Source organism: Garra rufa, chromosome 14 (assembly GCF_049309525.1).
Source record: "Garra rufa chromosome 14, GarRuf1.0, whole genome shotgun sequence".
NCBI classification, from domain to species: Eukaryota; Metazoa; Chordata; class Actinopteri; order Cypriniformes; family Cyprinidae; genus Garra; species Garra rufa.
The window spans coordinates 4,478,251-4,505,074 of record NC_133374.1 but is presented as its reverse complement, the minus strand read 5'-3'; the positions used below and the strand labels follow the sequence as shown (position 1 = coordinate 4,505,074).

Here is a 26,824-nt window from a genome sequence, read left to right as displayed (position 1 = left end):
TTTATCTTTATATTTTCCATTTTTATTTTCTTTTTTGTGTGCTTTTTTAGTTCTTTAATGCTCTTATTGTTTTTATTAAATTTCATTGAATTTTTATTGATTAGCATGTTTAAACTAAACAAAAATTATTCAGTTTTGCCTTGGCAATTAACTGAAATAAAAGTATTATTTTTATATATTTATATATAATACATATTATATATTTACAAACTATTTACATTTTATGTTTTCTTTTAATTTAATTTATTTTTTTGATTTTTTATCTTTATATTTTCCATTTGAATTTTTATTTAATTTTCAATTTTTATTTATTTTAGTTCACTTAAATTTTTGTTCTTATATTTTTAGTTTTACTTCACGATAAGAACGCTGGTTTATCTTGTGGGTAAAAACACATTATGAGACAGCATTTTATTTCATTAAATGAAAAATAGACTTGAATATGCTGCAAATTCTACTTGTTGTTATGAAAAATGTGCAGTGGTGTATATGCATTAGTTTGTCTATATGGTATGTGTTTGTACCTGTTCTTTAATCATGAGTTGATGACTCTCCATCATAAGCTCAAATTTGTCCCATTTGGCTCTGAGAGAGCTGATGGTGTCCAGTCCTCCACCCGCAACAGAGCGCAACAGTCTGTTCTTCTCCTCTGCCTGCTGGAACTGAGGCAGTATCTGCACACAACGTCAAAACAACATCAGTACAACGGTTCTTAGCTAGAATAAGCTGCAGCATGGCTCATATTCAAGTCCTGCTGCATGATACATGTTGACTGAATGATGGTGTTGATGGTGATGTACCTCGGGTTTCTGGGTTTGTAATTGGCTGTGTTTGGCATTGGCCTCTCCGATCTCATCGATGCTCTCTGGACGCAAGGATAACGTCTCCATTGCACCGCTCACGAAAGAGTCTATCACCTGAATGTGACCTGCACACACACAGGACAATAGTGTTAAATATGTAAAAACATGGCGCAAATATGACCAGCAGAGGTCAGTGTTACACCATCTGATCTCCTGAACACCACTAGAAATATATGTCTTCCCAGAGTTTGTGCCTGCTGGTTTTAGTATTACTTTAGTATTATTTATACAGTGTAATAGCATTTTTTTAAATACATTTTTTAAGTAGCTTTTTTTTTTTTACTTTTAAGTTTTTATTTTAAATTTAGGTAAAGATTAAGCGATTTTATTATGAACTTTTACCATTTGGAGTAGTTATTTTTAAACACTTCTATTTTGCTTTATTTCGATTTGTTTTCATTTTAGTGATTTTGTTTTGTGCTTTTGTCATTTTTCTTATTAATATTTCTATTTAACCTTATTTTTATTTTATTGTTTTAGTTTTTTGTAATTTTGCTTTTTGAGCTTGTCATTTTTATTCGTTTAGTAATTGTATGAGCCCTTGCCATTTTTACATGTTTTAAATATTTAGATTTAACTTTATTTTTATTTGCTTTATTTTCTGTCATTTTTCTTAAGTGCTGTTGTCATTTTTTTAATAATTGTTCTGGGAGGTATTGTTTCTACTTATCTCTATTTGGATTTGTTTTTTAGTTTTTTTTATATTTCATCTGTTATGTCATTTTTTTAAATTAGTTTTTGTTTTCTTAATATTTCTATTTAGGTTTATTTTAATTTGTTTTATTTTTTTTGTAATTTTGTTATGAGCTTGTCATTTTTATTTGTTTTTTTAATTGTTATTTTTATATCTGTTTAATTTGTTTTAGTAATTGTATGAGCCCTTGCCATTTTTTTTTACATGTTTTAAAGATTTCTATTTAACTTTATTTTTATTTGCTTTAGTTTTTGTCATTTTTCTTGTTATGTGGTTTTGTAATTTTTTTATTAGTTCTTTGGGGAGGTATTGTTTCTACTTATCTCTATTTTGATTTGTTTTCTTTTTTTATATTTCATCTGTTTTGTCTTTTTTTATTATTTTTTGTTTTCTTAATTTTTCTATTTAGGTTTATTTTAATTTGCTTTATTTTTTTGTAATTTTGTTATGAGCTTGTCATTTTTATTTGTTATTTTTATATCTGTTTAATTTGTTTTAGTAATTGTATGAGCCCTTGCCATTTTTTTTTTACATGTTTTAAAGATTTCTATTTAACTTTATTTTTATTTGCTTTAGTTTTTGTCATTTTTCTTGTTATGTGGTTTTGTCATTTTTTTATTAGTTCTTTGGGGAGGTATTGTTTCTACTTATCTCTATTTTGATTTGTTTTCATTTCATTTTCAGTTTAGTCTTTTTTTATTAGTTTTTGTTTTCTTAATATTTCTATTTAGTTTTTTTTTATTTGTTTTAGTTCTTGAAATTTTTGTTATTTGCTTTTGCAATTTTTTTAGTTTTCTGTTTTTCTATTTTGCATATTTTTTTTGTTTGTTTTGTTTTAATATTTTTTTTTAATTCAAATTAAACTGATGAACCCTTTTCACATTTCCCTGTCATTTAATTACAAGGTAATAAAACTAAAATAATAAAGTGTAGTTTTAAAAAATTACAAACATACAATAAAAAAAAAAAATTAAAACATAAAAAAATCTGGAAAATATGTCATCAGTGTTTATTTTATTTCAGTTTAGTATTATTTCAGAGTATTTCAACTAATATTTATATCTTATTATTTCAATTAACAATAACAACACTAGTTTGGATGCACATTTTGTCTTTAAACACCATGAGCACTATAATTTGTTGATCATCAGATCTCACCCTGGATGGATCTCCTCAAGGACGTCAGCAGAGCATCAAACAGCCTCTGGATGAGATCGTCCACGGCCACTCTGACAGGTTCACAGTTCACCGTGATGCAGTCGACCTTCTCTGTACTGCACACACACACACAAACGCTGTTATATACAGCACAAGTTCTCAAAACACAGTATATATGATCACACACACACACGGGCAAATACCTGGGCAGCCGCTCTGCCTCTTTTCCTTTGGCTTTAAGAGCTTTGAAGTTCCTCTCCCAGTCCTGGACACTGTGCAGGTGTTTCTCCACCAGAACATCCACATCCACCTGCCCCAGAACCACCCAGTCCTGAACACAGACACACGGGGATAGAGATTTATAAGGGACATCAAATAATTAACCATGCAAACATCTCTCACATTGCTTTATATTTCAGATCAGATGCATAATTTCAAAGAGATTCAGAATTCAGACTGGATTTTCCTATACCAAGTTAAGCTACAAATCCTGTTTTCTGTTATGGGCTATGTTAAAGATCAAATCCATTAGCTGTAGGTCTTAACTGGTTGGTCATAGACATCAGGGAATGACTTCATGTAAATAGTAATGACCACATACACTACAGGTCAAAAGTTTTAATATTTTCTTAATGGTTAATGGTTAAAAGATTTTTTTTTGCATTTTTTTTTTTTTGCATTTTTTACAGCAAAAGCAGTAATATTGTGAAATATTTTTACTATTTAAAATAACTGCTTTCTATTTGAATATATTTTAAAATGTATTTTTTTCTGGGGGTCAAAGCTGAATTTTCAGCATCATTACTCCAGTCTTCAGTGTCACATGATCCTTCAGAAATCATTCTAATATTCTGATTTGCTGCTCAAGAAACATTTATTATTATCAATATTTAAAACAGTTGTGTAATTTTCTTTTCCAGATTCTTTGATGAATAGAAATGTTTTTTGGGAAAGAAATTATAGAAATTAATACTTTTATTTAGCAAGGATGCTTTAAATTGATCAAAAGTGATTATAAAGACATTTACAGTGTTACAAAAGATTTCTATTTCAGATAAATGCTGTTCTTCTGAACTTTCTATTCATCAAAGAAACCTGAAAAAATTCTACTCTGCTGTTTTCAACATAATAAATGTTTCTTGAACAGCAAATCAGCATATTAGAATGTTTTCTGAAGGAGCATGTAACACTGAAGACGGGAGTAATAATGCAAAAAATTCAGCTTTGAAATCACAGGAATAAATTAAATTTTAAAATATATTAAAATAGAAAGCAGTTATTTAAATAGCAAAAATGTTTCAAAATGTTACAGTTTTTGCTGTGCTTTGGATCAAATAAATGCAGGCTTGGTGAGCAGAAGAGACAAATTAAAAATCTTTTGACTGGTTGTGTATTCATGTATAAGTAAATAAACAGGCTGTTCAACTTTAAAAAGGAGTAGAACATGCTTCCCATATCTTTTGCTCTTAATGTCAAAGTCATGCATTGCAACAAAACTCTGCTGTAAATGAATCTGTTGCTTGGTAGAAGTTAGTCAAATTAAAAAATTACCCAAATTAAAAAAAAAAAAATAAAACACAAGCAATATTTAATATAGATTCACAACAAAAAATAAATGCTATTATAGTATTTTATTTTTATATTTTCCGTTTTCTTTTTAATTTTAGTTTAAGTTTAAGTTTTAGTAATTTTGTTATGTGCTTTTGACATTTTAATTAGATTTTAAAATATTTTTTGAAAAATATTTCTAGGAAGCTTTATTTGTATTTTAGTTTAAGCAAGTTTAGTACTTCAAATTAAAATCAATTAAAACTAAATAAATTAATCTTATTTAAACTTATTCCAGTAAGTTTTTAACATTTCATCTAATATTTAATTTTATATTTTATTTTGTGTACATAAACATATATAAACACACACACACACACATATATATATATATATATATATATATATATATATATATATATATGTGTGTGTGTCAAAGACGTGTAATACTGTAATACTGCTTTAAATTGTTGTTGTTTTTCCAAAATAAAAATAAAAAAAAAGTAAAATGTTTTCCGTTTAATTTAATTGCATTTTTCTTTTTCTTTTTCTGAGCAATTTACAGAAGACAACCACTTAAATGCCATTCAGTGTTACAATCTTTTCAGGCATATTTACAACAAAAATCAATTTCTGACATATTTAAAGACAAATTATTTTCACCCCAAATACTAATTAGTTGTAAATATACATTTTTAAAATTTGCCACTATCACTTATTCTATTTTAATACGTACAAGTCAGAATAAGCATGTTGTTTGAATTTTTACATTATTTGACACTTTACTTACATTTAATGTGCTTTCTATGGACATAAAATCACTTTTGTTAATTTTTTTTGACGTGAACATCTTAACGTCTTTGACCAACATACATATATTGTATCAATATATCAATATATATATCAATATATATATATATATATATATATATATATATATATATATATATATATATATATATATATATTAGGGCCGGGACTTTAACGCGTTAATTTAGATTAATTAATTACACAAAAATAACGCGTTAAATTTTTTTAACGCATTTTAATCGCACTTAATTTTGCACAGCGGAACGTTTCTCACTGGATGAGTTTCAGCGGACCGATTATACTGGAGCACCAACTAGCGTTCAGACCAAGGCTGTATCCGAAATCGCCCCCTATACCCTCAAATAGGGCACTATTTGAGGGAACAGCCATTTTAAGTGGTGTTCGAAACCATAGTGGACGTTCTCGAGTGCACTCATTCAATCCCACAATGCACCGCAAAAACGAGTGTACAACCGATGTACGCTCAACAGCTAGAGATAACCCATAATGCACTGTGAGAGTCGCGCGCCGACTGAATTCCCACGTCTCTCTAGACGATGGCGCCCGCAGCTGAATCATCCATCTGTTCATTTTACAACGCGCTCGTCCATGCGTAATGCAGCGTACAACACAGGTACAAATTTGTTGTAAATTGATTATTAAATTGTTTAACCAAGGTTTATACATAAACTCCTTGACATAGTTCAAGATAAATCCTTTAATCTTACTACTCGAACTGTCCGTTTTAAATGATTGTTAAACAGTAAGCAATACCATGCAAAAGCGGCAGTCCTTCCGGTGCACTTAGTGTCCGAATTCACTCACTCGTTTTCATTCACTCCTTCAAGTGAACTGTACGAGTGGACTAATGTAGGGAACAGTGAATAGGGGGGCGATTTTGGATACAGCCCAGACAAAGGAATGCGCATATCACCGCAGCACATCGAGCCTCAAGTATCACCTCAATGCTTTTACAGAAGGTCTACCTACCTATAGGGTACCTGAATTTCTGAAATATAGGCTAGTATATTTCTAAATATCCCAGTGTTTCCCCTACCATCATCTTAGGGGGGCGCGTTTACAATGTCTCCTCCAAGAAAACACGGACTGGATCGCGGACTCCATTCATAAAAACCGAATTTACTATAGCGCGGAATGCCACGTAAATTCGTCGATTTTTGGATTGATAAATCAAAAGTTGGTCTGTCACTTAATTCAAATCGCGATATGGACTAGTGTCTGTGAAAACTGAAATGCAAAAAGACCGTTTTAATATGAATCCTGCATGTATCGTTTGCCTCTGTGTGTTAGAATGGCAGAGACGCTTTTTTTTTTACTGCACGCGTGATGCTCCCGTTAATTTTTGGCATTTGCATCTCAAATGAACAGAGACTCAATCTCCAAAGCTACTGTCAGTGTCACTTTTACCGTTTCATTTGAGAAAACTAGCATCATATCATACTTTACACACAGAAACTTCACGGCAACCTGTCAAAATAAAAGTACGGTTTAACATGAAACAGAACAATATTCCTATTTAAATAATTGACAAAAATATATATATATATGATAAAAAAATAAATATAACAACAAGATTAACCACTTAATTGTAGAAAAAAAAATACTACGATTATTATTTAAATGTTAAATTATTATTATTTATTGATTTTAACAGCAAACGTCTGTTTGTTTGCCAAAAATTAAAAAAGGTTTATTTTTCATTTGATTAAAAATAAATAAATGTTTATGCTTTCATTTGATTATGAGAAAAATTAAAACACAAGAATTTCTTATAAAAAAAAAAATAGCAAAAGATTGTAAAGCCCTATTGTTCAAAATGTTAAAATAGAGTTTTGGATTTATTTTTTCACTGAAATAAATGTTTTTGTTATTACACAAAGTAGGGTAAAGTACCGAGAAAAAAAAGTATGGAAACCTAGGGGAAACACTGTATCCTATTGCTACACTTAATGGCAATATTGCACTGGTCTGTTGGACTTGGTTGAACAAAAATAAACAATATTTTGTTGCTTAAGTTTATGTATTCAGTCATTATTCAATGGTATACTAAAAATCCATATAAAAAAACTTACTTCTCACTGTTCTCAGGTCAAATATTTATATGCGATTAAAATGCGATTAATTTCGATTAATTAATTACAAAGCCTCTAATTAATTAGATTAATTTTTTTAATCGAGTCCCGGCCCTAATATATATATATATATATATATATATATATATATATATATAGTGTCAATTTTCCTATTCAACTGACGTCAATTTTGCATATTGTTTGACCGGTGACATTCAAACATTTCAAAGATTGCTTTTAAGGTCATTTTAGGGTCATACTTGGTCATACCACAATAAGCAGACCAGTCAAGCATTACTCCCTTAAGTAATGAGTTTAATTTCAAAAGGGACAAAAGTTGAAGAAACTCATTCATACAGCTACAAAACTCATTATGTGTTATTTTGGCACAAGCTGGAAATCTCAAAATTTAGGTTACAAACCTTCCCTTTTGTTTTTAACCACCTAAAAAACTCCAATCCAGCAAAACTGAAATAAACCACTGACGTTTCTACAAAAGCTATTATAAGGTCTCTTTTCTCATGAAGTGATGAAATGAGCAAAACGCTGAGCTGTCATTTCAGATTTGGAACAAGCACACTCATTAGCAACTCTTTTGCATACAGTAGGCAACTTTTCTGACATGCAGAAAGCGTGAGTTAATAAAAGTCTGATGACTGATCGTTGTGAGTTTTACACGGCTAATTACAGCAGCACCTGCTCGATGATCGGACATCTGCTGCGAACAGATACGCAGATCTGAGACAGAGCGGCTCGTATGAGGTTTCCCAGTCTCGCTGCTAAAGAGGAAGCGTTCGGCTCGTTTCCCCTCCGCGTGGGCGCAGAAATCAGAAGTGAGTTTGTGTGCGAGTGAACCGGGATTCCCCTTGACCCTAATAAAGCGGCACAGGAGCAACCTTCGGCATAGTGTTTTCTAAACCACAATTGAAAGTAGACAGCATTTCAAGAATGAAAATGCATTACTGCTGAAACGCAACAATAAACAGAGACTTGCATTGAATTCGTCTTATAGCAAGAAACTATTGAACAGCCTATCTAGACATGCATTTAACATGTCTAGGTAAGCAGTTTGCACAATCTCAGGTTATGTCTGTAATTTAGTGTAGACGTGTGTGGGCGGGTGTTTACGGTGTTTTCTAGAAAATCACTGTACAGTGACCTCAGTTCATGACCTTTCCGTGCTGAAATTCCCTTTGCGTTCTAATATTCTAATATAATTGGAATCCACCGTGAATTAATTGTCCAGAACTGTATTTATATTCATCATTTCCCTCTAACTAATTTTCAAAGCGTGCTGCAATGTATTCTGGGATTGGAAATACAGTAGCATTCAAAAATAGTATATATAATGGCAGTATATATTAATTTCTTTGAATAAAGTTCCATCTGCTCACCAAGGCTGCATTTATATGATCAAAAGTGTGGTAAAAATTGTGAAATATTTTTGTGTTTAAACTAACTGATTTCTACTTGAATACATTTTAAAATGTAATTTATTCCTGTGATCAAAACTGAATTTTTATCACAATTACTGCAGTGTTTAGCGTCACATGATCCTTTTTGTTAATTATAATGTGACCCTGGACCACAAAACCAGTCTTAAGTCGCTGGGGTATATTTGTAGCAATAGCCAAAAATACATTGTATGGGTCAAAATTTTTGATTTTTTTTTTATGCTAAAAATCGTTAGGAAATTAAGTAAAGATCATGTTCCATGAAGATTTTTTGTAAAATTCCTACTATAAAAAAATTTATTTTTTTTATTAGTAATATGCATTGTTAAGAACTTTATTTGGAGAACTTTAAAGGTGATTTTCTCAGCATTTTGATTTTTTTTTGCACCCTCAGATTCCAGATTTTCAAATAGTTGTATCTCGGCCAAATATTGTCCTATCCTAACAAACCATATGTGACCCTGGACCACAAAACCAGTCATAAGGTTAAATTTGACAAAACTGAGATGTATACATCATATGAAAGCTCAATAAATAAGCTTTCTAATGATGTATGGTTTGTTAGGATAGGACAATATTTGGCTGAGATACATCTATTTGAAATCAGAAATCTGAGGATGCAAAAAAATCAAAAAGACTGAGAAAATCACCTTTAAAGTTGTCCAAATTAGGTTCTTAACAATGCATATTACAAATCAAAAATTACATTTTGATATGTTTATAGTAGGAATTTTACAAAAAATCTTCATGGAACATGAACTTTACTTAATTTCTCAATGATTTTTGGCATAAAAGAAAAATCAAAAATTTTGACCCATGCAATGTATTTTTGGCTATTGCTACAAATATACCCCAGCGACTTAAGACTGGTTTTGTGGTCCAGGGTCACATATATCAATAGAAAGCTTATTTATTCAGCTTTCATATGATGTATACATCCCAGTTTTGTAAAATTTTACCTTATGACTGGTTTTGTGGTCCAGGGTCACATATTATAACTAAAAGCAAAACAAATAAATAGAGTGCACAAAGAATAGAGAAGCTAGTGTTGATTTTATTTTTTTAAGAAAACAAGATCAAGTTTTTTTATCCTAGTTTTTCAATGTTTTTTTTTTTCATCTCTTCTGCTCACCATTTATTTGCTCAAAATTACAGTAAAATGTGAAATTTTATTACAATTCAAAATACGTTTTCAATCGTAATATATCATGATCTCACGTTCCATTATAATCAACAAAGCTCTCTACACTGCACAATCAATCTCTTATTCACACTCTCTCTACACTTTGTTAAAGAATTTGTGAGATATGTCTGTGATAGATTACTCAACGTTGCAAAAACACGTTGAAACCTTTAACCTTTCCCTCAGCGCAAACACAAATATGCCGATCGGGTCAGTCGCACTGGTATTTATTTCAGTCGCATGCAGTAGTTTTCAGTTGCAAATGCTGGAGCTCTGCTATAAATGTTTAATAGGTAATGTTATTTTTGGTCAAAAGCAGGCAGATACATACACCTATAAAACCTTCTCATTAGTTCATCTATGACATTAACTAGTCAGGCAGCTCACTAGGGTTTGGAACGCAGTCTGCGGTACCTTAAACTTGTCCAGCACATGTGTGAGTCGATTGAAGAGGTGTTCGGCTTTGCTGAAGATGGTCAGGAAGCCGCTGGCATTGCGTTCGATCATGCAGGTGAATATGGGCTCCTCACCCGTCTCACTCACGCCCTTAAATTGGTTTGGGATGCAGATGAACCTTTTCATCTCGCGGTAGTACTTTGCTCTGACCTCCTCGAATGCTGGGCGAAACTGCAGCCGGCCCTGCCTGGAGAAACGTGCGAGATTTTAAACAGTTCATCCACAAATGAGCTTTTCAAGCGAACTGTTCCTGTAAAACACATTGAGAGGAGAAAGGCTCTTACTTGAAGATGAGGTCGATGTTAATCTCTGGCAGGTTCTTATTGAGGGCTTCTAGTCCCACCTGGTACTGATGCTCCAGAGCTTTATACAGCTGATGGTTCCAGTGCTGACGCCAGGCCCTCATGTCTCCTGTACGAAACCCCTGAACACAAACACACAAAACAGACACACTGTCTATGAGCTGCCTACAGAGAAAGGGACAGAACTGGTTCTATTTAATAAGTAATTAAATTAAGATTTAAAATGTTTTTAAAAAAAAAAATGCTGTTTTTGTTTGTAAGCTTGCACAATTTGGCAAAAGATGTTGTGATTATATTATGTGACCCTGGACCACAAAAATCTTTAGTAGCATGAGTATTTGTAGCAATAGCCAAAAATACATTGCATGGGTCAAATTGATTGATTTTTCTTTCATTTGGTTAGTAATACGCATTGCAAACAACTTAATTTTGGACAACTTTAAAGGTGATTTTCTCAATATTTTGATTTTTTTGCACCCTCAGATTCCAGATCTTGGCCAAATACTATCCTATCCTAACAAACCAAAGCTTATTTATTCAGCTGACGTATGTTTTGGCTAAATCATGCAGACTGCATTTTGTTTTTTTTTATTTTATAGGATTTCGTTTATTACTAACAATGATGATGATAATGATGATGATTATCAACAATATTTTTATTTAGTAAAGCCAATATAAAATTCACAACACATTTGGCCAAACTGTGCATATTAAATTATTTATTTTACTGATTTTGTTCTATTATTATTAATAATACTACTTTTTATTTTTTTAATAATAAATAATAATCTTATTTATTATTATTATTATTATTATTATTATTAATTAATTAATAATATAATATATTATTAATAAGTTTTTTTTTATAATTTTACACAGTAATACTAATATAATATCACAACATTTTTGGCCAAACTGTGCATTCTCAATTTATTTTACAGTGATTTTATTATTGTTATTATTATTAACAATTATATACAGTAATACTGATATAACTTCACAACATTTTTGCCCAAATTATGCATACTTAATTTATTATTTTACAGTCATTTTATTTATTTCATTAAGTACTACTACAATTAATAAAACTCATTATTCATACAGTAATACTAATGTAATATCATATCAACATATTTGGCAAAATTATGCATATTCAATTTTAATTTTACAGTGATTGTATCATATTGATTATTACTATTATTAGCATTACTATTAAATAAAATCAACTGTACAACTGTTAAATTACAACACTAATATTTGTAACCCTGGACCACAAAACCAATCATAAGGGTACATTTTTTAATTTATACATCATCTGAAAGCTGACTAAATAAGCTGTTCATTGATGTATGGTTTGAAAATCTGAAATGTGAGGCTGCAAAGAAAATCTAAATATTGAGAAAATCGCCTTTAAAGTTCTTAGCAATGCATATTACTCATCAGAAATTAAGTTTTGATATGTGTACAGTTGTAAAATTACAAAATATCTTCATGGAACATCATCTTTACTTAATATCCTAATGATTTTAAGAAGCAAAATCATAATTTTGACCCATACAATGTATTTTTAGCTATTGCTACAAATATATCCGTGCTACTTAAGACTGGTTTTGTGGTCTATTATCAAATGTTAAACCATCATCACCAGCTTTTATTTTGGGAATGCGTATAAAGTTCTAAATCTTCTCTTTTGCTAACAACAGCCTGTTCTTAAGGACTTTTATTACAAGTCTGGGAAGCTGCGTTCCCAAATGTACATTATAAGTGACCCAAACTCAAAGCATATGCACAGAAGACCTTGTGTGGAGCAGCATTTATTGTGAATCAAGTCGCCTCTGCAAACAGCAAGGCAGTATTTGAGCAGATCAGAAGAATCATGAACACCTGAGACTCTAGTGTGGCAAATCCAGTCCTGAGATCCTGAAGACCATCTTTCCACCTCTGCTGCTGACGCAAGAGATCAACTCCCATCAGATTCACCACCTATAAAACACACATTGTTCATTTAAGTTTGCGTCTTGGTGCTTCAAACTTGTTGGTGTCAGATTGAAAATCTGAGGAAGAGGAGAGTGAAAGATCACCTTGTCAGTGAAATCAGTGTGCCACTTTCTGAGTTTGCGGTTCTCTGTAGAGAGTCTCTCTGCGGCGCTTTGCAGTTTATTGATGTACTGCTCCAGCTCCTTAGGATTCTCCCACGTGATCTGGAGTTTTCCGCCTTCATCGCGAGATTGAGACCGTGGGTTCTGCTGCAAAACAAATATCACACAACAAACAGGTGATGCATAGTCTTTATGTGACTATGACATTGCCTGTACACACTTTAACATGCACTTATTTAAGATTTTTTTGTGTTGAAGGAAACTAATACTTTTATTCAGCAATGACGCACTGAATTGTTCAAAGGTGAAAGTAGACATTTATGATGTTATAATAGATTTTGATTTCAAATAAATGTTCTTTTAAGGGGAGACACTGCAGGCAAAAACTGTGTTTTTTCATGCACCTATCAAGTTTGAGATTTTCGGCTTTTTTTTGGTTTTTCATAAAGTGTTTTTTTAGACTAGTGGAAAGAAATAATCCAAAAAACACTGTTAAGTGTTTCTTTTTTAGCACTTTATCTATTTGTGTTTCAATTATAATGCATAATTATTAATTATTCTTGTCTATATCCTGAAGGTTTTACAGATGGATTTGTTCATATAGAATTTGCTTGATTTTATACATTTTTTTCCCCAAAAAACTGAAAAAAAATATAGTGTTTCCTGTCTGTTTGTAAGTTTTTTCTGAATTATATAATTTGTAATAATTTGTATAAAAACGTTTGACTCTAATATGTCAAAAAAATTAAACAAGAATTTTTAAATGGACTTCATTCAGTGTTTCAATTCTTGTACTAGAAATGTATGCAAATTAGCGCATATTTCATTAAATAATGCCTCATTTGCATAAACCTAACATTTTAGAAAACTTGCAATACAAAAAATGTCTGCAATTATCAAAGTAATCAATCAACTGGGTAAGTAAAGTGATAACTATTAGTTAATTTTTTTTTACCCTATTAACCTGCAGTGTCTTGTCTTAAACATTCTTTTCATCCTGAAAAATGAAATGTATCATGGTTCTCATTAAAATATTAGGAAGCACAACTGTTTTTAACATTGATAATAATCAGAAATGTTTCTTGAGCAGCAAATCAGCATATCAGAATGATTTCTGACTGATCATGTGACACTGAGGACCTGAGAAATGATGCTGAAAATTCAGCTTTGATCACAGAAATAAATTACAATTCATTAGATATTATGATTGAAAACACTTATTTTGAATTGTAATAATATTTTACATTTTTACTGTATTTTTCATCAATAAATGCAGCCTTGGTGAGCAGAAGAGACTTGAAAAACAAAACAAAAAAACTTGCCAACCTCAAAATTTTGAATGCTACTCTATCTGTGTGAAATGCTGTAATATACTGTTTTTACAGTACAATACATTAAACATTACCTTGATAACCTGTTCAAAGGCCAGAGCACAGCCGAGCATCATGGGTCGTTGAGAAGGGATCATCTGCTGATCGATGGTGTTGTAAAAATGAGCCACCTGTTAAAAAATACAAATATGTATACACATATAAACACATATAAATGTAGTTTGCCAAACTAGAAACTAATAAAAATTGCTAATGCTACTTAAAAGACAGAACACTCTAGAATAAAATATTGTTTAAAAATATCACTATACTCAAAAATGTAGTTCAGTTAGTATTCATGTTGCTCTGTGTGTGTGTGTGTGTGTGTGTGTGTGTGTGTGTGTGTGTGTGTGTGTGTGTGTGTGTGTGTGTGTGTGTGTTCACACACCTGTTTGAGGATGATGGCCTGTCTGTAGAACTTGTCTGCGGTGTTTGAGGCCTGCTGGATCTTGGCAGGGATGGTGAAGCCCAGAGCTGAGAGCTGCCGCACCTCTCTGAGTAAACTTACCAGCCGATCTGAGTACTGGATCTTCAGTTTACCATCCATATGATCCAACTCCATTACACGATTACTGGCCTGCAAACTACACACGTACAAGACAAATCTCTGTTGATGCTCAAGTCACTTAGTGTGTAAATGTGCTTTAAATATGTCAATACAAACGTAGTAATAAAGAAACTCTGACCAACACATTACAGTGAGTAAACTTTTGGGGGAAAATAATAATGTTTTTGTAACTAAAGGCATGTCCTGTATTTCCCAGCATGTAAGTCACATTTTTTACAACCTGAAACAATGCAGTTAACATAAAAAAAGTTTAAAAATGTTTATAATGAATGCTATTCACTCTATATTTTTCATTACTGTTTTGTTCTGTTTATTTATCACGTATACATGATATAGTTTTGTATAATTTTGAATTTCATTTTATTTTTAGATTTTCTGTTTTTGCTTTAATTTTAGTTAAAGTTTTTGTAATTAAGTTGTGTTTTTGTCATTTTTTAGATATAGTATTATAGTATTTATAAACGTTTATTTATTGCTTGTAGTGAACTTAGTTATGCTTATTAATCTAAATAAAAATGAAAAATGCTACTGAAATAAAATCCAGTTCATCAAGTAAGAAAAGTTTTTTTTTGTTTTTTTTGTTTTTTAACAGTTTTAGCTTTAGTTTGAGTTAGTTAACTAAAACAACAGTTCTAAATACCATTTAAAAGAAAGCGGAACTTAAAAACACATGTTTATGGTGCTTATAATGTTTATAAATGTTTAGTTTCTAAATGTAATAATAAAATATGATTTCATGATGAGATAATATGTGTTTTCTTTCTGTCAACAATGGAATGTTCTACCTTATGTGACCCTGAATCACAAAACCAGTCCTAACTAGCATGGGTATATTTGTAGCAATAGTCAAAAATACATTGTATGGGTCAAAATTATCGATTTTTCTTTTATGCCAAAGATCATTAGGATATTAATTAAAGATCATGTTCCATAAAGATATTTTGTAAATTTCCTACTGTAAATATATCAAAACTTAATTTTTAATTAGTAATATGCATTGCTAAGAACTATTTTGTAAATTTCCTATCGTAAATATATCAAAACTTAATTTTTTATTAATAATATGCATTGCTAAGGACTTCATCTGGACAACTTTAAAGGCGATTTTCTTAATATTTAGATTTTTTGCACCATCAGATTCCAGATTTTCAAATAGTTCTATCTCGGCCAAATATTATCCTAACAAACCATACATCAATGGAAAGCTTATTTATTCAGCTTCCAGATGATGTATAAATCTCAATTTCTCAATCTCAATCAAAACTGACACTTATGACTGGTTTTATGGTCCAGGGTCCACTATTGTCAAGTGCAACTTTTTTTATTAATGTTTAACAACATTACAAAACCACACAATGTGACACTTGAAAAAGGTCTGTAAAATAGACAGGTTACGTAGTTTCGAATAATTGAAGTCTGTGGGATGCACGTGAGAGTATATCTACATGTGTGCGAATGTTAACCTGATTCCAGATTTGGGATCGGAGAGTCCTGACAGCAGATCTCTGGTCCAGTCTTCAAACTGCTCTTGTTCATACGATCTCATCTGCTCCTGCAGCTCATCACAGAAACGGACCAGCGGCCGAAACCCAGACAGATCAGAGAGCAATGCGTTTGCCATCTTCAGAGAGTCCTCCACCTGCGCACATATACATACAAGTCCTTCACCACTTTCAGTGTTCTTTTAAATAATGCAATTTAATGTTGTGTCTCAATTAATATGAGTTTTTAAATTCATCTGTGTGTTCACACCTTAAGCAGCAGCTGTCTGGCCCACACAATATTGTTGACAACCTCAGGAAGGTTTCGTCCCGCTAGAGGGCCTGTTTTCTCTCCTGGAGCCCCGTGACAACGGCTCTCAAAATCCGCCCGCAGTCCTGCACAACAACAACAACACTAACATGAAACACTCATCCCATTGTGGACATTCTGACTGTTAGAATATCTCAGTCAGAGCATTTCAAATCAGTTTGAGTTGGGATGCCTCCTATGTAGACAGTAGTGAGCGAGGCAGTGAACTGGTGTTGTATTGCTCAGTGTGTGATCTAACCTTTGTTGTAGTCCAGCAGTCGCGTGAGGAGCGTTTCTCTCTCAGGCTGCAGTTCTCTGCTGATGGTGGGTCGTTTGATCAGATCTCTGTGTTTCTGAAACACCTGCAGCAGCTGAAACACAAGACAACAACAGTGTACAGCTGTGTGTGCAATCTGCTTTCAGCCACAAACATCACACACACAGACAGTCTGATGCACACTGCAAACGAAAACCGAAAGAGCTTTTGGAAAGTGCCATACTTGAATCTAATTCATCTGAAGGTATGCATTTATGCAATTTCATGTGTCAAGATGCATGAATTTATAACAGTCTGCTGGGAAACGATTTAACATTTATGTGCATTTATTAATACACTACAATTTGGGGTCAGTACGTTTTTTATTATTTCTGAAAGAGTTTCTTATGCTCATTATTTATTTCATTAAAAATACAGTAAAAGCAGTAATACTGTGAAATATTTGTATGATTCAAAATAACTGTTTTCTATTTGAATATATTGTAAAATGTGATTTATTTCTTTGAATTTTCAGCATCATTACTCCAGGCTTCTGTGTAAAATAGAAACAATTATTAAAAAAGTAATAAAAATTATTCAATTACTTAAACTAGAATAAATGTTAACTTGGCAAGTCAATGAAATTAAATAAGTTTAAGTAGGAACACTAAAAAAACACTAAGGGCTGGTTTCACAGACAGGGCTTAGACTAAGCCAGGATTAGGTCATAGTTCAATTAGGACATTTAAGCATTTTTTATAAACCAGTGCAAGTTTCTTTCAGTTGAAATAGCTCAGACTTACATTTTAGTCTAGGACTAGGCTTAAGCCTTGTCTTTGAAACCGGAGATAAACATACTAAACTAAAACTGGAAAAAAAAATTTAAATTAAAGCTAAATAGAAATATTTAAAAAAAAAAAATTGAAATGACAAAAGCACAAAATTACTTAAACTAAAATAAAAATTGTTGGCAACTAAATGAAATATAAAAAAACTTAAGTAGAAGCAATAAAGAAACACTAAAAGTACTAAAACTATAAAAATGTTAAATATTTTTACAATTCAAAATATGTTTTCTATTTGAATATATTGTAAAATGTGATTTATTTCTTTGATGCAAATCTGAATTTTCAGCATCACTACTCTAGTCTTCAGTGTCACAAGATCCTTCAGAAATCATTCTAATATTCTGATTTGCTACTTAAAAAAAACATTTCTTCTTATTATCAATGTTGAAGTTTTTTTTTTTTATATAAATCTTTTGTTAAAAATAAATTAAATTTAAAGCATCCTAGCAGAATAAAAGTATTAATTTCTTGCAAATATAATATATATTCCAATATACTGTCCCCAAACTTTTGAATGGCAATGTACACTACCGGTCAAAAGTTTTTGAACATTAAGATTTATAATGTTTTTTAAAGACATCTCTTCTGCTCACCAAGCCTGCATTTATTTGAATTAAGTATAAACAGTAACATTGTGAAATATTTTTACTATTTAAATGAACTTTTTCTATTTGAATATATTTTTTTATTTTAGTATTATAGAAATATCAACATTATGATATGAGGTTGAAAGTTTCTTTGATGAATAGAAAGTTCAAAAGAACAGCATTTTTCTGAAATAGAAATCTTTTGCAACATTATGAACGTCTTTATCATCACTTTTGATCAATTTAAAGCATCCTTGCTAAATAAAAGCATACATTTCTATAATTTCTTCTATTAGAATGATTTCTGAAGGATCATGTGACACTGAAGACTGCAGTAATGATGCTGAAAATTCAGCTTTGATCACAGGAAAGAATTACATTTTAAACTATATTCAAATAGAAATTAGTTATTTTAAATAGTAAAAATATTTTACTATTTTTTTAATTATTTTACTGTTTTTGATCTACTTTGGATCAAATAAATGCGGGCTTGGTAAGCAGAAGAGACTTCTTTAAAAAACATTAAAAATCTTACTGTTCAAAAACTTTTGACAGGTAACTGTATATCCATGTTTTGTCTGTCTTTGCTTATTTTGTAAATTTTTTCTTCAGTCAGACAGCCTCTTCCTGTCTAAGTGGGCAGTTCTTGACTTGAATAAGCTGTGATATGGACAAAAAGTCAAACATCTCGATACACAAGACAAGTGTAAGTATGTGTACCTGCTGTGGACTATCCTGCGCATCTATTATGAAGGTCTTGAGCTTTCCAGCTGCTTCCTGTTCAGCTGGAGCGATGAGTCGATCGAACTGAGACACTGCAGCTCTCCATAAAGGCTGAACACACAAACACAGTTAATACGGCTAAGTGACATATGTGACCCTGGACCACAAAACCAGTCAATATTATAAGTATATTTGTAGTAATAGCCAAAAATACATTGTATGGGTCAAAATTCTAGATTTTTCTTTTATGCCAAAAATCATTAGGAAATTAAGTAAAGTTCATGTTCCATGAAGATTTTTTGTAAAATTCCTACTATAAATATATCAAAATGTAATTTTTGATTAGTAATATGCATTGTTAAGAACTTAATTTGGACAACTTTAAAGGTGATTTTCTCAGTATTTTGATTTTTTTGCACCCTCAGATTCCAGATTTTCAAATAGATGCATCTCGGCCAAATACTGTCCTATCCTAACAAACCATATATCAATAGAAAGCTTATTTATTGAGCTTTCATAGGTTGTATACATCTCAGTTTTGTAAAATTTAACCTTATGACTGGTTTTGTGGTCCAGGGTCACATATCAAACATTCAATACAATAGTGAAAATTTGGTGCATTCGTGTACCTCAGTATAAGGGTTGTAGTGTATAGGGTTGAGCCCTGTGAAAGGCTGATACACACGTGCGGCAGAAACCTGCTGTTTCCCTCCGGATAACAACCGTTGCAGTTTCTCACACACAGATCGCACCTGCACCACCTGAAATACGCACACATACACACGTCATGAGGTAATGCACCAGATTATACTGTCTGGGATGATTGACAGGCGTCAATCTGACCTCTTCCAATCGCTGGGCGAGGCTCTGCAGCCCTTGTGGGTGGTGCTTCTCTCCGCTCCACGGATGAGGTGAGTAGCGTTTCCACACCTGACCGGTCAGGTGTTCGCAGGCCGCCACCCACTGCTCACACGCAGCCACGCCCCCTTTAAGCCCCTCCCTGACTGTGAAATAAGGATCCTCCCACAAGCGCAGGGCACTTAGCTTCCTCTGTACAAACCTGCCGAGAGCTCCGCCTGCAGACGGACATACATAAGGAATGTCATTAGTACATCAAATGTTTTAAAAAGGAAAAGCATCATTACTGAGACATCATGTGTGATGTGTGCACCTATGACATCCATGAGTCGGATCATGCGAGTCTCAGGGTAGGGGGCATACTCATTCTGTTTCCACACATCATCTACTGTCTCACGGGTGCTCTCAATCAGGTCCAATACCTCAACCAGACTGAAACTGTCCAGATTACTGTAGTCCTGAAACAAACACACGCATGTGGATTTCTTGTAGAGTTCATTGTTCTTACTTTTTGTACATGATATTAAAATGTACTCTCATAAAACAACTTATTTTAAATTTAAATACTAAAATTGCTAACCAAAATGGAAATAAAAATAAACTAAGGTTAAATAGAACTATTATTTTACCCTGACAAATAACTGAAATAACTTAATAACTTAAAATAATACAAATGACAAAAGCACATAACAAAATTACTTAAACTAGAATAAATGTCAAATTGGCAACTAAATTAAATAAATATAAACTAAAGCTAAATAGAAATATTCATAAAATAACAGAAATGAAAAAGGACATAAAATTACTTAAACTAAAATAAAAAAAATTTAACTTGGCAACTAAATGAAATAAAATAAGATTAAATAGAAACACTAAACAAACACAAAGTACTAAAACTAAAATTGAAATAAATATAAACTAAAGCTAAACAGAAATATTTAAAAACAAATTACTGAAATGACAGAACCACATAACAAAATTACTTAAACTAGAATAAATGTTAAATGGGCAACTAAATGAAATAAATATAAAATAAAGCTAAATAGAAATATTCATAAAATAACAGAAATGAAAAAAGGACAGAAAATGACTTAAACTAAAATAAAAACTGTTAACTTGGCAACAAAAATGAAATAAAATAGTAGAAACACAGAAAAGTAGAAACACTAAAGAAACACTAAAAGTGAAATGAAATAAAACTGAAAAAATATCAATTAAAGCTTAATAGAAATGTTTAAAAGAAAATAAAAGATAAAATAAATAATACAAATGACAAAAGCACATAAAATGTATTTTTTAATTTAAATTTAATTAATTTACTAAAATTATTATTAATTAAATCTAAATAGAAATATTTAAAAAATAATATAAATAAAAAAGCACATAACATAATTACTAAAAAATAAAACTTGATAAAACAAGTTCAAGTAGAAACACCAAAGAAACACGTGATACAACTAAAACTGAAATAAATATAAATGAAAACTAATTAGAAATATTTAAAAAATAATACAAATGACAACAAAATTACTTAAAACTATTATAAAAAATCTTAACTTGGCAACTAAATTAAATAAAATTATTTGAAGTTAAAGTACTAAAACCAAAATAAATAGAAATATAAAAACATAAAAATGGCAAAAGAAATCAAATTACTTTTACTTACAATAAAATTAAAATGTTAACTTGGCAACTAACTGAAATTTACATAACCTCACGAAAGTTACAACATTCAGAAAGTAAAGCTAGCTAGATAAATATTAAAAAAGTATATAAATAATACTAAAATAACACTGGTTTGTACACACTGCCAAATGGAATATACTAGTTTTTAACTGAGCACATTCATGTCCATTTATGCATGTATGTACCTTCTCTATCGTTGCGAAGAGTTCAGAGAAGTGTGTTGCTCTGTCTCTCTCTCTGCCCTGCTGTCCAGAGCGACTGACATCAGCCCAGAAGCTAAACTCATCCAGAGGAGTCATGATACCTGCACACAGTAATATGTGGAGCATAAATGAATACAAGCTTGGAAATATATAATGATCTCTCAGCTTTGAGAACTCACTCAACACATCTGTCTCTGATTGACTCCGTTTCCCAGAATCCTTTGGGTGTGAGTGTCTGAGCACAGAGCCCAGCCCGACCTCAAGATCCGTGAGCAAAGACTGAAGCTTTGAGTCAAACGATTGACTCCATTTATCATCCTGCAGAAAAAACACACATATTACAAACTTAATAGCAAATTCACAGCCACATGAAATGTGTCCAGTGCGTTGTGTCTGACCTGCAGCAGAACGGGGCTGTAGACCTGTCGCAAGGCCTGATACAGGGTGCTGATGGGAGACTCCAGCATGGAGGACACCAGGACAGATCTGTGCAAGTTCTCTTCGGACACCACACATGGATGAGGTTTGAAGAACAGCAGAACTCTGCCGTCACCATCCATGTTCTCCAGCTAAGAGGCAAGATGAGCCATAATTCAGCATTTTCTTATTCTTTTCTAAGAATGTGTAGTAGCTGAATGCAGAGCTAAGTGATATACTGATTATTTGTGATTCAATGAATATTATTTTAATATTACAATATAAAATAATGGTAATTATTATGAATACTATAGTGATTTTAATGCATTTTTATTTCCTGAAACCACAAATTAACCATGGTTTTGCTATACCAACCATAGTTTAACCATGGTATTTGTAGTAAAACTGTGGTTATACAAAAAAATGCTTACTACACTTTTACAATGGTAAAACCGCAGTTAATTTTCTTAAGGGATCTGTATTTGTGCATACTTTGTTTCTTAATTTTTTCTTTGTTTTGTTTTTACAACTTTACTGCCTTAATGGTTTGATGTTTTCTACGGTTACATTTTTTTTTTTTTAATCAGAAAAAGATTAGCAAATCTGCTCCGAAGTCCTGATCTGAAACAAATGATTTGCAATATGTGCTCCAAATTCCAGAAATGAATCAAATGATTCACGAACCCGCACCGAAGTCCCGATCTGAATCAAATGATTCACAAACCCTGTCCGAAGTTTCGATCTGAATCAAATGATTCAAGAACCCGGACCGAAGCCCCGATCTGAATCAAATGATTCACAAACCCTGTCCGAAGTTTCGATCTGAATCAAATGATTCAAGAACCCGGACCGAAGCCCCGATCTGAATCAAATGATTCACAAACCCTGTCCGAAGTTTCGATCTGAATCAAATGATTCAAGAACCCGGACCGAAGCCCCAATCTCAATCAAATGATTCAAGAACCCGCACCGAAGTCCCGATCTGAATCAAATGATTCACAAACCCTGTCCGAAGTTTCGATCTGAATCAAATGATTCGAGAACCCGGATCGAAGCCCCGATCTGAATCAAATGATTCACAAACCCAGTCCGAAGTTTCAATCTGAATCAAATGATTCAAGAACCCGGACCGAAGTCCCGATCTGAATCAAATGATTCACAAACCCTGTCCGAAGTTTCAATCTGAATCAAATGATTCAAGAACCCGGACCGAAGCCCCGATCTGAATCAAATGATTCACAAACCCGGACCGAAGACCCAATCTCAATCAAATGATTCGAAAACCCGGATCAAACCCCGATCTGAATCAAATGATTCACAAACCCGGACCGAAGCCCCAATCTCAATCAAATGATTCGAGAACCCGGATCAAAGCCCCGATCTGAATCAAATGATTCACAAACCCTGTCCGAAGTTTCAATCTGAATCAAATGATTCAAGAACCCGGACCGAAGTCCCGATCTGAATCAAATGATTCACAAACCCTGTCCGAAGTTTCAATCTGAATCAAATGATTCACGAACCCAGACCAAAGCCCAGATCTCAATCAAATGATTCACAAATGATACCAGTCTAATATAAAATGATTTTTTTTATTCTCATTTTATATATATATATATATATATATAAAATGGTAATTCAAATTATTCATTACCATTAATACTGTAACAGTATATAAATTATCCTAAAATAACACTGGTACTCAAATAAACTATACAAAATACATTTACATCAATCATTTACCAAACACTTTTATAAAATATTTTTTATTTATTGTGTGACTTACAAGTTAAAAATACTGAGTTATAATTATATATCAGAACTATATGTAACTCACAGCACCTTGTTTGAGAACTGCAGCTCGTCTTTGTTTCTAGTGACAGTGAGCAGGAATTCATTGCCATCATCTAAGAAGTTATCGAGAGGATGGCAGGTGGACAGAGACGCTGATGTGTCCAGACTGAAGTAGTTTCCTGCCGTGGTCAGGATGAAGAGTTTACGGGGGTCGTCTGTCCCGGGCGGCATCTTTCACCTGTTTACACATCACATACATCAGCTACAGAATCTCAACCGAGGAAAAACAAGACATACAAAACAGTTACTGAAGAAATCATACAGTCAGCCTCCATATTTTCTGCCAATAAATCTACATAATTAAGCAGTGCTGTTTACAATAGCATTAAAACAGATCAAATAATACCTTTTACTGCATATGATGATAGACACCTGTCAATATCAATTATAGACTTGTAATATTTTCAGAAAATAAAGATATCACACAATGCAAAAGCTTAATAGGTCTAAAAATATTGATGCTTATTTATTTTTATGAGTTAGAAAAGTCCAGTTTAGAGATTTCTGCAGCCACATAGTTTATTAGTGGATTTGAAGTAATTTTTTTTCTGTTTAACAAACTGACAGATGGCATCGAGACAGAAATTTAATACAGTTTAATATACTGCTGCCACACAAACATTGTAATCAAACCCGCGCTTTTTACTTACATACTGCACAAATAAACAAATATAAGGCCTTAAATGCATAACGAGGACAATAAATAAAGAGAAAAGAACGTCTTACGGCCTATCGAAGTCAATTCCGGACAGATTCTGACAGTTTGTTCAGTTCTACTGAAGGATTAGCACGCTAGGCTAAGCTAACCATCTCTCTCATCCTATGAAGTGAATTCACTCCTGCAAAATAAAATAAACGCTTCTGTTACACTGAACGCAGAGGTTGTGATGAACGCGCTTTGTATTTGATTTTAAACGCATCGTCGATATCAAATCCGTATCATTTGTCTGCTGGATGTGCAGGAGCAGCTTGAGGGAATGTTGTGGCGTATTAGCGGTGAAGCTGGCGCGGTTGCCGAGCAACTACGGCCACGTCCTGACGTAAAGGGCGTCGTGAATGCCAAGCGCGTACGTATATAAATAGAGAAGGTGTCAGGCGTCAGAAAAACTTTTTTGCTTTTTTTCCTTTAACCATGATTAACATCCACATTTACATTTAGTCATTTAGCAGACGTTTTCAGCCAAAGCGACTTTGATATCTATTGAATGTCTATCTATATAATATCTATCTATCTATCTATCTATCTATCTATCTATCTATCTATCTATCTATCTATCTATCTATCTATCTATCTATCTATCTATCTATCTATCTATCTATCTATCTATCTATCTATCTATTCAATATCTATCTATGCATCTATTAAATGTCTATCTATATAATATATACATATCTATCTATGCATCTATTCAGTATCTATCTATCTATCTATCTATCTATCTATCTATCTATCTATCTATCTATCTATCTCTATCTCTGTAGCTATAATATCTATCTATGAATCTATTCAATATCGTTCATTATCTGTCTATCTTTTTCATATCATTTACTGAATGTCTATCTATCTACATAATATATAAATATCTATCTATCTATCTGTCTATCTATCTATATAATATCTATCATCTATCTATCTATTATCCATCTATCTATCTATCTATCTATCTATCTATCTATCTATCTATTATCCATCTATCTATTATCCATCTATCTATTATCCATCTATCTATCTATCTATCTATCTATCTATCTATCTATCTATCTGTTATCCATCTATCTATTCAATATCGTTCATTATCTGTCTACCATCTATCCATCTATCTATGCATCTATTGAATGTCTATCTATAATATATAAATATCTATCTATCTATATAATATATAAATAAATAGCTATCTATGCATCTATTGAATGTCTAACTATCTATCTAATATGTATCTATCTATCTATCTTTATATCTATTGAATGTTTATCCATTGATTTAATATATAAATATCTATATAATATCTATCTATCTATGCATCTATTGAATGTCTGTCTGTCTATCGATCTATATAATATCCATCTATTATTCATTCATTATCTATATAATATCTATCTATCTATCTATCTATCTATCTATCTATCTATCTATCTATCTATCTAATATCTATCTATCTATCTGGTCAACAATGTTCAGAAGCTTCTGTTCATTTTTTAAAACACCATTCATATCAGTTTGTATAATATAGTTTGCCTGTCAATAAAACAAATCAAGAAAAGCACAATAATTCTGTTTAATCATGTTGTAAGAGTCTCAATTCCCCCTCAAAATACCCATGAGGACCTGAACACTTGAGCACTGGATTGCTCTGACAGTCCTGCAATACTTTACAGAGAGGAGGAGAAATCAAAACAGCACTGATGTGAAAGCGAGACGGTAGTGAAGGAGAGAGTGAGACAGAGATGGAGGGGAAAAGCTACATTAATGGCCTTATTGTAATATGGGAAAATACCTCCGAGACACACAAACCCAAAGAACAGCTGCAGCATGCTGGAAACTCTGTGTGTGTGTGTGTGTGTGTGTGTGTGTGTGTGTGTGTGTGTGTGTGTGTGTGTGTGTGTGTGTGTGTTGAGCGCCAGTAATTCCCAGTATAACAGTCTTATTAGACCTCAGACGAGTCCTCCCTAATAATGTGGGGATGTTGAACAGTGTGTGTGTGTGTGTGTGTGTGTGTTTCTGCACAGCTGCAGGGCTCATAACCTCCAGTCTGAGCGCACAGGAATTAAGACTCCAGGAAAGAGCCAAATGGACGTAAAATAAAGCACAATCACCCCACCAGGGAAAACACACACTCACACACACACACTTTCAACACCACACATTCCATGGATCCGGACAAGCGCAGCGGAGGAGTTGGCTGACAGGCTGGGAGTTTTTACTGCGGTAGAGAGAGAGAGAGAAAGAGAGAGCGATGGGGGAAATGTCAGCCGTGTTAGTGATGAAATGTTACGGTTCCTCCA

At 32.4% G+C, this 26,824-nt stretch overlaps 1 protein-coding gene across 1 annotated transcript in view; it reads right to left on the bottom strand.

The window, feature by feature from the left end:
* The window catches only part of LOC141285246 (cytoplasmic dynein 2 heavy chain 1-like), a 144,620-nt gene extending 120,628 nt beyond the window's left edge, over positions 1-23,992 (bottom strand). The window contains exons 1-21 of the mRNA XM_073818284.1: positions 23,810-23,992; positions 21,949-22,119; positions 21,730-21,868; positions 21,533-21,651; positions 19,975-20,119; positions 19,647-19,879; positions 19,433-19,564; positions 18,801-18,914; positions 16,649-16,760; positions 16,351-16,475; positions 16,062-16,237; positions 14,419-14,614; positions 14,066-14,161; positions 12,643-12,804; positions 12,446-12,544; positions 10,542-10,683; positions 10,218-10,465; positions 2,919-3,046; positions 2,716-2,831; positions 801-928; positions 525-674 (exon numbers count right to left, since the gene is read on the bottom strand). Of these exons, the coding sequence (XP_073674385.1) occupies positions 525-674; positions 801-928; positions 2,716-2,831; positions 2,919-3,046; positions 10,218-10,465; positions 10,542-10,683; positions 12,446-12,544; positions 12,643-12,804; positions 14,066-14,161; positions 14,419-14,614; positions 16,062-16,237; positions 16,351-16,475; positions 16,649-16,760; positions 18,801-18,914; positions 19,433-19,564; positions 19,647-19,879; positions 19,975-20,119; positions 21,533-21,651; positions 21,730-21,868; positions 21,949-22,119; positions 23,810-23,992 (3,114 nt within the window). The remainder of the gene's footprint in view (positions 1-524; positions 675-800; positions 929-2,715; positions 2,832-2,918; positions 3,047-10,217; positions 10,466-10,541; positions 10,684-12,445; positions 12,545-12,642; positions 12,805-14,065; positions 14,162-14,418; positions 14,615-16,061; positions 16,238-16,350; positions 16,476-16,648; positions 16,761-18,800; positions 18,915-19,432; positions 19,565-19,646; positions 19,880-19,974; positions 20,120-21,532; positions 21,652-21,729; positions 21,869-21,948; positions 22,120-23,809) is intronic.
* Positions 23,993-26,824: the final 2,832 nt, after the last annotated feature.